Below are 14197 nucleotides of genomic sequence, written 5' to 3' on the forward strand. Positions count from 1 at the left end.
ACCGCAGACTTTGGAGGAACTGTTATTGAGCTCACGTGACCGTTCTCGGTGAGTTTAGAGATAACGTTAGACTTCCTTTATCAGCCTCGTGCGGGCACCGAAAGGGTTTGTCTGAGTCAATCTCTGATGTCAACCGAGAAAGTACAGAGCGTACGACTAAGTTTCCCGTCTTGCTGTAATCGAGAATTTGGATTGAAGTCAAGAAATTTTATCTTGGCGGGTACACCATTTCTTCATTCCGTATTCCTTGTCGAGATCCACCAAACCGTTCTCGAGTGATCGAGAAGGCGTAGAGTCTGCGACGGAGCCTTATCAACATTTGTCGTACTTGCCTTAGTCGATCTTGGTGTGGAACCATAGAGACATAGAGTCTTTGATAATGTCGAATAGAATTTTCCTGAAATCAATACTCATAAAAGAATATTAGATAGAAATAGCCCCCGAGCGAATGCTCAAAGGGTGACATGTTATAATATGACAGAATAGTGAATTGAATGTACAGACCAGTGTTTTGTATATGAGCGTCTTCTCTCTTACCGACTCCGATCAGTCAGTTTGTAGAGTCATACACTCTTCCTAGCCCCCAGCCTTGTCGTCAGAGAATCGTTCTCGGATGACAAGGCTCTTGGACCTTTGACCTGCCTCGGTTGAACAAACACTGATCGTAGCCCCCAGCCATGAAGTTGGAAAACTCAATTTCTGATTACACGGCTTGGTTAATACGCACGGCGAGAACTCTTACACGACCAGATCTTATATGGTCTTTCGTCTTTGAAGGATCCGACAAGGCCTTATCGGCTCTGGGCGTCCCCAGCCGAAGTTCCCTCAGGTTCCTCGGAGGCCTTGTCAAGACGACGTAAAGGGACAGTAAGATAGGTTTTAACGCTAGGTGTCATCGTGGTATGGGATCTCTGGGTAAAACACTTGGCGATCTTGTGTACCTGATATCAACTTTGTTGGAGTACAGGTAATGGGAGAATCGCTACACCGCTGGTTGAGGACCAGGCAGTAGTCGTAACTCAACCACTTAATGTGGAAGTAGTGGGAGAATTGCTACACCGCTGGTCGAGAACCAGGCAGTAGTCGTAACTCGACCACTAGAAGTGGAAATAGTGGGAGAATCAACCGCTGGTCGAGAACCAGGCAGTAGTCTAAACTCGACCACTTGAAGTGGAAATAGTGGGAGAATTGCTACACCGCTGGTCGAGAACCAGGTAGTAGGTGTAACTCAACCACTAGAAGTAAATGTACGAGAGATCGCTACGATTGACTGGTTGAGAACCAGTGAGTAGGTGTCTCTCGATCATTTGAAGTCGTGGTGCGAGGACCGCTGCGTTATTGCTGTAGTCGTACCTCGACCATCTGAGGTTACGGTGCGAGAGATTGCTACGTATTGGTTCGAGGACCAGCGAACGTGTAGAATTATCTCTCGAACACCAATGGAGGTTGCGGTGCGAGAGATTGCTACGTGCTGGTTCGAGAACCAGCGAGCGAGTAGAGTTATCTCTCGAACACCAATGGAGGTTGCGGTGTGAGAGATTACTACGTGCTAGTTGGAGAACCAGCGAACGTGTAGAATTATCTCTCGAACACCAATGGAGGCGCTAGAGTTGGTTTATGTGCATCTCATGTGGCTAGCATGACTCACACATCCAACTTGTAGCATATCCGGATGTCCGTTCGCAATCATGTCGGGTGATCAAGCCGACGGTGTTCGCGAGGAATTATCCGTTAACAACCTTTTCTCGAGTAGTCCAGCCATGGCCGGTGCTATGAGATAGGTCGTCGGTCTTCGTTGGTAGGTTGGGCGTGACGACTCTGCATTTGCCGAGATCGTTCTCGATAATGCGGTGTACTTGACCACAACCTACTCGAGTGCTCAATTGTTCCTGAAAAATATTTTCTAGAAGACAAGACATATAACAGATAATATCGAGTATGTACTCAAAAACTGCATGGATCTTCTAGTATTATCAGGATATAATGAGCAGATGTAAATATCAGGGCATTATGTAAACTATAAACAAGTATGATTCATACTGAAGAGAACAGAGCGAGCCCCCAGCGTCGGTTTAACGTCGGAAACACTCGCGCGATAGATATTGTATAAAAACATGCTCTAGGTAAACATAATAAATTATAGATCTGACAATGCTGTATGATCTGAATAGGTACGATAAATTGCAGATAAAATATTGCGTATCTTTGTAGATACATGCCGGATGTATCTACGAAATTAGTAGGTCAATTTAAAAAACCAATCTACCAATTACCTTGTTGCATACTCGTTCGATATCATGCGATCTGACATCTTTTGGTACGCCGCGAAGCTTGAGGCTTGGATGATCTCGATAGACCAAGTTGTTGATGACGATAATTGTTCCGATCTTAGTCGGAAGATTTACTTGGACAGGTTGGATCTCTCCACGGCCGAAGTCGTCGAGTAGCTTGTTGTTGGAGAATCCATCTCTTAAACCCATCTTGTCTAAATCCTGAAGCACCAAAATCCCCCTACCTGGCACGCCACTGTCGACGTCTGATGTCACGGTTCCGGTATTTGCATGGTATGGGGATCGTCGGTGCTAGGGTATACGCGAGACTGAGGTAAAATAGATGGAGACAGGAATTTTTATACAGGTTTGGGCCCCTGAATTGTCAGGTAATAACCCTACATCCTGTTGGCCGGAGCCGGTCGTTGCTCTTATTCACCATAATCACACAAGTACAATATTTGGGGTAGCCTATCTAACTGTTGTCGACATGGCGGTCTGAAGGTCTGACTCGTAGTCGACAACAGGGTAGCCTTCCTCCTCGAATCCGTGCCCGGCGAGATCATAGATAGCGCTTTCGTCTCTCCGGACAGTATCCGGAGACACCGTAGGGTACTAGCCGTGCTTATCCCTGAAGTCGATATCCGGCGGCGTATCTTGGCGTATGTAGGCTTCTATGTCGATTGTGTTGGGTGTTGATCCTCCATGGTGGGTGTTGATTCTCTCGTGTCCCCTCTCCTCCTAGGGGGCTTGTATTTATACCCATAAGTGTCCCCTTGTCCAAATAGAACTAGGGAACCCATATGGATACAATCCGAGTAGTCATTGTTGTTTCCATGTAGAACTCTGGTTGTCTTTTCTTATCCGGAACTCCCTCGAGGTCAGTTTCCGTATAAGAAATGGTATGTGGTGGATCCTGCCGAGATTTAGTCAACTACTATTAGGTATGTGGTATCCATAACCCTAACAGATATGTATTTCCAAAAACGAAAGAACTTAAAAATCGACTCAAATACGAATGACATACCAAAATATTGGTAAAAATATCTTTAATTTTTATATTAGTAGAGATTTGGTACGTTGATTTATATCTCACTTAAGCTTTGTACGGCGCCTACAAATTTGACGGCATGGCCCAGCCCCTACTAAACCCGAAGACATTTTGGAGTTTGGACTCGTATATAAACATTTCTGGAAACGTCGTCCTCTCCCGAAGAGCACAAACTTTTCAGGTTTCTGAAACTTGCTGAGCTAAGTCACTCTGCTATCTACTCTGTTCCAAAACACACAGAAGAAAAGCTCGGAGTGGCATGAGCATGGCTACCATTGATGAGCAGCAGCCACTGCACATCCTCTTCCTCCCGTTCCTCGTGCCCGGCCACCTCATCCCGATCGCCGACATGGCCGCGCTCTTCGCGGCACGCGGCGTCAGGTGCACCATCCTCACCACCCCCGTCAACGCCGCCGTTGTCCGCCCTGCCGTGGAACGTGCCAACGAGGACGCTCTCCGTGGCGATGCCGGCGGCATACTGGTGCCGATGGACATCGCCGTCGTGCCATTTCCGGACGTCGGGCTCCCGCCGGGCGTCGAGAACGGCGCGGCGCTTACTTCCGAGGACGACGTTCGCAGGTTCTTCCACGCCATCCGGCGGCTGCGCGAGCCGTTCGACCGGTTCATGGCGGAGCACCGCCCCGACGCCGTCGTGTCCGACGGCTTCTTCACTTGGTCCGCGGACGCCGCCGCCGCGCACGGCGTCCCGCGGCTGGTGTTCCTCGGCACCAGCGTGTTCGCGCGGTTGTGCAACGAGATCATGGTGCGCCACAACCCGGTGGGGGCCTGCCCCGACGACGATCCCGACGCCGTCGTGTCCCTGCCGGGGCACCCGCACCGCGTCGAGCTGAGGCGGAGCCAAATGGCAGACCCGAAGAAGCTGCCGATCCACTGGGCATTCTTCCAGACCATGAGCGCCGCCTACGAGAGGAGCTACGGCGAGGTGTTCAACAGCTTCCACGAGCTGGAGCCTGAGTGCGTCGAGCACCACCGCGCGGCGCTCGGCCGCCGCGCGTGGCTCGTCGGGCCGGTCGCGCTCGCGAGCAAGGACGTCGCCGCGAGAGGCGCCGCCGAGCTCTCCCCGGACGTGGACGGCTGCCTCCGGTGGCTCGACACGAAGCCGGACGGCTCGGTGGTGTACGTCTCCTTCGGCACGATGTCCAGCTTCTCCCCGGCGGAGACGCGCGAGCTCGCCCGAGGCCTCGACCTCTCCGGCATGAACTTCGCGTGGGTCATCAGCGGCGCCGACGAACCGGAACCGGAGTGGACGCCCGAAGGCTTCGCCGAGCTGATCCCGCCGCGCGGCGACCGCGGCCGCACCATCCGCGGGTGGGCGCCGCAGGTGCTCGTCCTGAACCACCCCGCCGTCGGCGTGTTCGTGACGCACTGCGGGTGGAACTCGACGCTGGAGGCCGTGAGCGCCGGCGTGCCGATGGTGACATGGCCGCGGTACTCCGACCAGTTCTACAACGAGAGGCACGTCGTGGAGGTGCTCGGGGTGGGCGTCGGCGTCGGGGCCAGGGACTTCGGGTCGAACCTGGAGAGCCATCACCGGGTGATCGGCGGCGAGGTGATCGCCGGAGCCATAAGGAGGGTGACGGGCGACGGCGAGGAGGGCGAGGCGATACGGAGGAAGGCGGCGGAGCTAGCCGCGAAGGCGAGGGCGGCGCCGGAGAAGGGCGGGTCGTCGTACGACGACGTCGGGCGGCTGATGGATGAATTGATGGCTCGCCGGACCTTCCGTTGACGTACGAGATAATACGGAGATAATGGGTTGGTTTGGGTTGTACCCTAAATAGGCCTTATCAAATTTCGTCAATACTAAATTTTGGTAAGTTTTGGCATAACTAATTTTGGTAAGACAAAATTATGTTTGGATTGAAGTCAAAATAGCTTAAGTTCACTATTAAAATAACCTATTTTCTCAGACATGCTAAAATTTGGCTTCAAACCAAATAGGCACTAAACACTATTAAAATTATCAAATATTGGTGAGCCTGACGAAGAATAACGTAATGTTCATTAAAGAAGGGGTGGTGAACAGTGAGAGTGATAAGATTCTGTAGCAAATACAGTATCGTTCAATATTTATTCACCGTATAAGATCACTAGTACGTACGTTTCAAGCTAACTGTACTTGCTGTGATCGGTTAACATTTTCTATGCAACAATAATGGCAATCTGACTACGATAGAAGGGTTTGCACAAAAAAAAAAAGACTACGGCCGTGTTTAGTTGATTTGGAAAAAAAAATTGACGAGTACGGATAAACATTTAAAATATTAAACGTAGATTAATAACAAAACAAATTATATATTCCGTCTGTAAACCGTGAGACGAATCTATTAAGCCTAATTAATCCGTCGTTAGCAAATATTTACTGTAGCACCATATTGTCAAATCATAGTGTAATTAGGCTCAAAAGATTCATCTCGCAATTTACATGCAAAGTGTGCAATTGGTTTTTTTCGTCCACATTTAATGCTCCATGTATGTGTCCAAACATTTGATGTGACGAAAAAGTCAGAAGTTTAAAGGGAACTAAGACTGTGTTAAGACTGTGTTTAGATCCAGGGGTGAAAATTTTTAGTGTGTCACATCGATTATACGGACCCACATTTGAAGTATTAAACGTAGTATAATAATAATAACAAAACAAATTATAGAATCCATCTATAAACTACTTGACGAATTTATTAGACCTAATTAATCCGTCACTATATAAAACCGTGCAGTATAGATGTGATTTTGCTGACGTGGCGTCCTAGTCAGTAAAATAAAAAATAAAAATAATATGTGGGTGTTAACGACCAAATTTGGTTTTCTATCAATAGTGGGGTCCACATGTAAGTGAAGTGAGAATGAAAAAGTGGGGCCTGCCTATGGGGCCCATCATCTTAGAGGTTTTGGCTGCGCAGACCTAGCGCATCGAGGAGGAGCCGTCGTCCTCGCCGTCAGGGAAGCGGGCCTAGGAGACTGCCGGCGGTAGAGGGTGGAGTGGCCGCGGGTGAACTTGGCAATAACAGCAGCTCGCCGCCAGCAGCAGCAGTCGGCCGCCTCTCCCACTCCCACCCTCTCCACGCGCCGCACCGGCGGGAGGGGGGAGAGGCCGGGGACGGTGGAGGAGGAGGAGGAGCGCCAAGGCGCCAACAGCAGCAGCCAGTCGCCACTCCTCTCCCCTCCCCCCTCCCTCCTAGGCGCCAGCATGGGGACGGCACCACCACCGTCATCATCCTCGTCGGATCCCTCCTCCGCCGCGCCTAGTCCCTCCTCTCCGCTGGCGCCCACCCCACCACGGCCGCCAACACCCTCCACCTGCAAGAATGAACCATCATCGATTGACGACGACGGAGAGGAGGGAGTGGAGGGAGGCACGTAGGAGACAAGGGGTGGGGCAGGACGGGAAGGGGAGCACCGCAACGGCGGGGATGGAGGGGTCGCCCACCACGTGGTCCAGGCGCAGCCGCACAGGGATGCGTCCTCCGGCGTCAGGGGCTGCATCGCCGCCTTCCCTTCCGGCATTGCGTTGCCGCCGAGTTGGTATTGGTTTCACGCGCACGTGGCGGTGTGGGAGATTTGGGGTGATTTCACGGGGGGAGAGGCGAGGGCGTGGTGGAGGAGGAGACGACCGGGGAGTGAAGCAACGCGCCGTGCATGAGAAGGATCGCATGGCAGCCCCGTGCGCTCGCCACGGAGCCCGTCGAATGCACCTGCAAGACTGCAACCTAGCTCACTCGCCAGTAGAGCCTCGTCGTGAGCCTGTGATGCCCACCTGTCACCGAGAAGAGGACCAAAGCGGCGGCGACGCATCCCCAACCCCAGGACATTTAATTATCTGGCACACTTTAAGATGTGCCAATTAATAATTTACCACTTACTATGAGTGTACAAATCTTTTATAACCACTCGTAAAAGTGGCAAATAGTTAATTATTCCCCCAACCCCAGTGTGGCAATGTCGTTGCACTTCAGTACACCCCTTAATCATTAACGAAGTCAACAAATAAGAAGAATAACATGTTTGATGACGTGCTGCTATCGATTTTGTCATCCTGTTCTGTTTCTGGGTCCCACATTTTTTAAAATTTTCTTTTGGTAGCAACTCCCTCCGTCTCATAATATAAGGGATTTAGACTTTTTGTATGCACTGTTTGACCATTCGTCTTATTCAAAAAAATTTAGAATTATTATTTATTTTATTTGTGGCTTCATTATTCAAAGTATTTTAAGCATAATTTTTCGTTTTTTATATTTGCACAATGTTTTTAATAAGTGTGGAGATTATGGATACCCCATACACACACGGCATGTATATCCGACTAGGTATAGGGTACCATGTATAAATAGAATATCTTTAAAGGGTTTCGGGTTAAATTCCTAAACTTGTATATCAAGGAAGCACCCGGGATTTTAGTCGGTTACGATTGTATTTTATCTATAACTGCTTATTCCGTTAGGAATATAGGCTGTACTTTGTAATACGGACTCCTTCCCCTATATAAGGAGTGGTCCGGGTGCCTCTTGGGGCACGATTTTTCTCCCAGATCATACGATCAATAATACACTCGGCGGATCAATCCCCAGACAGGAGTAGGGTATTACTTCTTATTAAGAAGGCTTGAACCTGTATAAAATTCATTGTCTTTAAACCCATCTACTTTTTCAGCTTGATAGCTACCCCCATTTAGTATTGCCGAAATCTTGTTTCGACAGTTGGCGCGCCAGGTAGGGGTAGCGTCAAGTTCTTCGCCGACTAGTGTGATGGGTTTCGTCTCTAGCATCGATGCCTTCGTCTTCCCTCCTGGGCAGGCGTTCCGGTTCGGCAGCCTCAACTTCATCACCAACGACTTCAGCAAGATTTCTCTCCTTGACTCGGATTTGAACCAGTCAGGAAGAGGCCAAGTTTCTGCCCCGTTCGGTATCCCGAACTCGGCCGAGATCTACTCCAAGATTTTCTCAACCGAGTTGGCTTCAAACTACTCGGACGAGATCCAATCTACTCCGACACGACGTGATCAAGGCGACGGAGCATATCCCTCAATCCCGATGAAGCTCCCCGATGATTTGGCCGTTGTTTTCACCACAAGGGCGTCTTCTCCCCGTAGGCCTAGACGAGATCCGGCCTCGGCCCCGATCCGATCTAGCTCTAGGGAAGTTGGCGTCATACTCTAGCCTCTCGAAACGGTTTCAACGGAAGAATTGGACTGCTACCTTAGCTCCCCCGGTGTCGATTCTCGACCGACGGAGATCCTCGAGTACAACGACTTCGGCTACCACTACGACTACAGCAACCTCGACGACTTCGACGAAGGCTACGAAGACAACTACACGCCTCTCTTCTTCGGCATTTTCATGGCTGATAATGAGACGGCAGAACAACGTCGAGCTCGAGAAGCAGAAGAACAGCATACACGACAAGAAGCCGAGCGCCGCCGACTGGAGGAGGAGCGACTAGCACAGGAGCAAGACTGGCTGCAGTGTGAGCAACAGGAGCGCGAATGGGCCGCAAAGGAAGCTGAGGACTGGCGACAGCGCGCCTTGGAAGTTGGGCGACGAGCATGAGATCTTATCGGACAACAAGACATTGAAGGGACGACGGTTTTTCGCACCCCGCAGCATAACGTGGTAGCCGCAATCACCCTTCTGGACACTCTACTTCAGCAAGATGCGCCTAACCACGTCGTCAACATCTTAAACCAGACCAAGACCATGATCACCGCCTCAGTCCCAGTAAATTCTTCAAGCGTCCGTACGCTGACTGGCAGCCGAGTTCCACCTCTTCGGTCTCAAGACTATCACCAACCAAGCCTTAGCATTGCCGGTGCAGGATCTAATCGCAGGAGCAGATCATGATGAACGATCTGTTCGTTCACCTGCCGATCGACATAGGGAGCGTCGGGCCGAGCAGCCCCGCTCTCCGCGTTGCAGGCGTCTCGTCGATCTTCGCGATACTATCAACCAGCGTCGTGCGACAAGAGGCCACATCCCCCACCATTCACCAGATTGTTACGACGACGATGTGGATGGAGTTGCCGCCTTCACAAGTGACCCGCGTCGAGTGGATTAGCCAGCCGGCTTCAAACCGACTGGAATCGAGAAGTACGATGGCACGACAAATCCTGAGTCTTGGCTCACCGTCTACGGTCTCGCAATTCGTGCAGTAGGAGGAGACAGCAAAGCCATGGCTAATTATCTGCCCGTGGCCCTAGCGGACTCTGCCCGGTCCTGGCTTCACGGGTTGCCCCGTGGCACGATTGGATCTTGGGCAGAGCTTCGCGATCACTTCATCGCCAACTTCCAGGGCACCTTTGAACGCCCTGGTACCCAGTTTGATCTTTACAACGTCACCCAGAAGTCCGGAGAATCCCTTCGAGATTACATCCGACGTTTTTCTGAGCAACGTAACAAGATCTCTGACATCACCGACGACGTTATCATCGCCGCCTTCACTAAGGGTATCCGCCATGAACTCTTAGTCGGCAAGTTTGGACGCAAGCCTCCCAAGACAGTCAAACAGATGTTCGAAAAAGCCAATGAGTACGCCAAAGCAGAAGACGTCGTTACTGCTTCCAAGCAGTTGGGCAGCACCTGGAAGCCAAAGAAAGATGTGCCGACTACAGGGGGAAGTGGAAGTGCCAATCACAAGGATCGCAAGCGTAAGCCCGAGGAACTTGTGGCAACTACTACGCCATCCTCCCGACAGCGGTCACGCGTCAACACCTTCGACAAGATCATGAACGCACAATGCCTACATCATCCGAACTCAAATCACGCAGCCAAAGACTGCTTCGTCTATAAACAGTTCGCAGAACAATATGCCAAGAACACACGCAAGCCGACTGACGGAGATCAAAGCACGTCGAAGAAGAAGGATGATGAAGATGATACACCGACTGGTTTTCAAGACTCTCGTAAGGAACTTAATCACATTTTTGGCGGGCCCCTGGCTTACGAGTCCAAGCGAAAGCAAAAGCTGACTGAACGAGAGATCAACGCCGCCCAGCCCGACACGCCTCAATATCTTCAGTGGTCAGAGACGGCTATCAAGTTTGACCGCTCGGATCATCCCGACCGAGTGGTCCACCCGGGGCGGTACCTCCTGGTACTAGACCCAGTGGTTCGTAACATCACGCTCCGACGATCCCTCATTGATGGCGGCAGTGCACTCAATATCCTCTTCGCCAAGACTTTGGACGATATGCAGATCTCTTGGACTGAGTTGAAGCCGAGTAGTGTGCCCTTTCACGGAGTCATCCCCGGGCTATCTTCTACTCCACTCGGCCAGATCACTTTGCCAGTTACCTTCGGCACTCGGGAGAACTTTCGCACAGAGAACATTTGCTTCGAAGTTGCAGATTTCGAGACAGCGTACCACGCTATACTCGGACGCCCGACGTTAGCCAAGTTTATGGCCGTCCCACACTATACCTACATGATGATGAAGATGCCAGGACCTCGAGGAATCATATCTCTGCAGAGCAACATCAAGCAAGCCGTTGCCTGTGACAAGGAAAGCTGCAAGATGGCCCAGACACGTGAGATCATGCTCGCTCGAGAGGAGATCCGACTGGCTGCGCCCAAGATATCAAAGAGCGGAGAAAGCGACGCCAAGACTAAGAAAATTCCTCTTGATCCCTTTGATCCCACTAAGACTGCTGTAATAGGCGCCGAGTTAGATTGTAAATAGGAAAGCACGCTCATCACCTTTCTTCAAACTAATAAAGATATTTTTGCGTGGAAACCATCTGATATGCCTGGTATTCCTAGGGAGGTGATTGAGCACTCTTTACATGTTAAGGAAGACGCTAAACCCATTAAGCAACGACTCCGCCATTTTGCACAGGATAGGAAAGATGCGATCAAGGAGGAATTGACCAAGCTGTTAGCAGCTGGCTTCATCAAGGAAGTCCTACATCCCGACTGGCTGGCAAACCCAGTCCTGGTTCGGAAGAAGACAGGACAATGGCGTATGTGTGTTGATTACACCGACCTCAACAAATCTTGTCCTAAAGATCCCTTTGGGTTACCTCATATTGACCAGGTAGTTGACTCAACGGCCAGCTGCGAGCTACTCAGTTTTTTGGATTGCTACTCAAGTTATCATCAGATCTGCTTAAAAGAGTCCGACTGCTTGAAGATCTCATTCATCACGCCTTTTGGGGCTTACTGCTACATCACTATGCCTTTTGGATTGAAGAACGCCGGAGCAACTTATCAACGCATGATTCAAAGGTGTTTTTCAACTCAGATTGGTCGCAACGTTGAAGCTTATGTTGATGACGTAGTTGTCAAGACAAAGCAGAAGGATGATTTGATTACAGATCTAGAAGAGACCTTTGCAAGCATTCGCGCCTTCAGGATGAAGTTGAATCCTGAAAAATGCATCTTCGGAGTACCGTCAGGGAAGCTGCTTGGCTTTATGGTGTCCCGTAGGGGTATACAAGCCAACCCGGAGAAGATCAACGCCATCCTCAACATGAAACCGCCAAGTTCTCAGAAAAGATGTCCAAAAACTGATTGGATGCATGGCGGCGCTTAGCCGGTTTGTTTCACGACTCGGCGAGCGGGGGATGCCCTTTTTCAAGTTGTTAAAGAAAACCGACAATTTCCAGTGGGGACCTAAAGCCCAGAAAGCCTTTAAAGAATTCAAGAAACTTCGCACAACTCCACCGGTCCTGGCTTCACCACATCCGCAAGAGCCGCTGTTGTTATACGTGTCAGCAACGTCTCAAATTGTGAGCACGGTCCTGGTTGTTGAGCGTGAAGAAGATGGCCATATTCAAAAAGTCCAGCGACCAATTTACTTCGTTAGAGAGGTTTTGGCCGACTCCAAGACGAGATACCCCTAGGTACAAAAGCTGTTATATGGCGTTTTAATCACCGTCAGGAAATTATCCCATTACTTCCAACGTCACTCGGTCACGGTGGTCACATCGTTTCCACTCAGAGACATACTTCATAATCGCGAAGCAAACGGACGGATTGCGAAGTGGGCCCTAGAGTTGATGTCTTTGGATCTATCCTTCAAGCCACGAACTTCAATCAAGTCTCAGGCCTTGGCAGATTTTGTCGCCAAATGGACTGAGTGCCAAGAAGACACGCCTACGGAGAAGATAGAGTACTGGACTATGCATTTTGACGGGTCAAAGAGGCTTTCAAGTACTGGAGCAGGAGTCGTCCTGATTTCCCCGACTGGAGAGAGGTTAAGCTACGTATTATGGATACATTTCTTTGCATCCCACAATGTGGCAGAATATGAGGTACTTCTTCATGGATTAAGGATTGCGGTATCTTTAGGGATTCGGCGTCTGATAGTTCGTGGAGATTCTCAGTTGGTCGTTAATCAAGTCATGAAGGAATGGTCCTGCCTCGATGACAATATGGCTACTTATCGACAAGAGGTACGCAAGTTGGAAGACAAGTTTGACGGCTTGGAGTTAACCCATGTTCTCAGGCATGATAATGAAGCAGCCGACAGACTGGCCAATTTCGGTTCAAAACAAGAAATAGCTCCTTCCAACGTGTTCGTTGAGCATCTTCATGAACCATCTGTACCAAGAAAAGAAACGACCGAGGCGGTAGACACTCAAGAAGTAAACACGATTGACGCCGACTGGAGAGAGCCCTTCATCAAGTTTTTGACCAAGCAAGAACTCCCTCAACATAAAGACGAAGCCGAGCAGATTTCCAGGCGTAGCAAACTTTATGTCATGCATGAGACCGAGCTGTATAAGAAGAGCCCATCAGGAATTCTGCAACGCTTTGTTTCTTTGGAGGAGGGAAGGCAATTGCTAAAAGATATCCACTTAGGCATTTGTGGGAATCACGCTGGCGCACGAACCATTGTTGGCAAGGCTTATCGGAAGGTTTTTTCTGGCCCATCGCAATATCCAACGCCGACAAAATTGTGCGAACATGCGAAGGTTGTCAATTTTTTGCCACACAAATTCATTTACCAGCTCAGGAGTTGCAAACTATCCCATTGTCCTGGCAGTTCGCGGTCTGGGGGCTCGATATGGTCGGCCCTTTCAAAAAGGCTACCGGTGGTTTCACTCATCTTTTTGTGGCTGTGGACAAGTTTTCCAAGTGGATTGAAGCCAAGCCAGTCGTCACAATCACAACAGACAAGGCTAGAGACTTCTTCATCAACATCGTACACTGGTTCGGAGTACCCAACCGAATTGTCACAGATAACGGTACTCAATTCACTGGTGGTGTGTTTAAAGATTTTTGTGAAGACTTTGGCATCAAAATTTGCTATACCTCCGTAGCGCATCCCATGAGCAATGGGCAAGTCGAACGCGCCAATGGTATGGTACTTCAAGGAATCAAAGCATGTGTTTTCGACCGACTGCGTCCCTACGCCGGCAAGTGGGTAGATCAGCTGCCATCTGTACTTTGGTCTCTGCGCACTACGCCCAGTCGGGCCACGGGGCAATCACCGTTTTTCCTGGTTTATGGTGCGGAAGCCATGCTGCCGAGTGAGGTAGAATTCGAATCCTTGCGATTTCGCAACATCAAGGAGGAGCGCTACGGAGAAGACTGAGTTGATGATCTCGACCGACTGGAGGAAGCTCGTGAAGCAGCCTTGATTCAGTCGGCACGGTATTTATAAGGGTTGCGACACTATCACAGCCGAAACGTTCGATCGCGGGCATTCTTAGTCGGAGACATGGGCTTGAGAAAGATTCAATCTACACGAGATCGGCACAAGTTATCTCCTTTATGGGAGGGACCGTTCGTAATTTCTGAGGTCACTCGGCCCGGTTCTTATCGACTCAAGCGCGAAGACAGTACTCATGTTGACAACTCTTGGAATAATGAACATCTTCGTCGTTTTTATGTTAGGCATTACTCATGTACATTCTTTTCCTCTT

General features: G+C 50.0%; 1 protein-coding gene across 1 annotated transcript; it reads left to right on the plus strand.

Annotated features, from left to right (window-relative positions):
- Positions 1-3586: 3586 nt before the first annotated feature.
- On the plus strand, positions 3587-5068 carry LOC127780135 (scopoletin glucosyltransferase-like). The gene has a single exon (XM_052307120.1). It carries the CDS (start codon positions 3587-3589, stop codon positions 5066-5068), a length of 1482 nt encoding a protein of 493 aa, XP_052163080.1.
- The last annotated feature ends 9129 nt before the right edge of the window (positions 5069-14197 follow it).

The sequence above is a fragment of the Oryza glaberrima genome, chromosome 1 (genome assembly GCF_000147395.1).
Source record: "Oryza glaberrima chromosome 1, OglaRS2, whole genome shotgun sequence".
Taxonomy (NCBI): domain Eukaryota; kingdom Viridiplantae; phylum Streptophyta; class Magnoliopsida; order Poales; family Poaceae; genus Oryza; species Oryza glaberrima.

Excerpts from the sequence above, each read along its gene's own strand:
- LOC127780135 (XM_052307120.1), top strand. The coding sequence starts at position 3,587 with ATGGCTACCATTGATGAGCAGCAGCCACTGCACATCCTCTTCCTCCCG.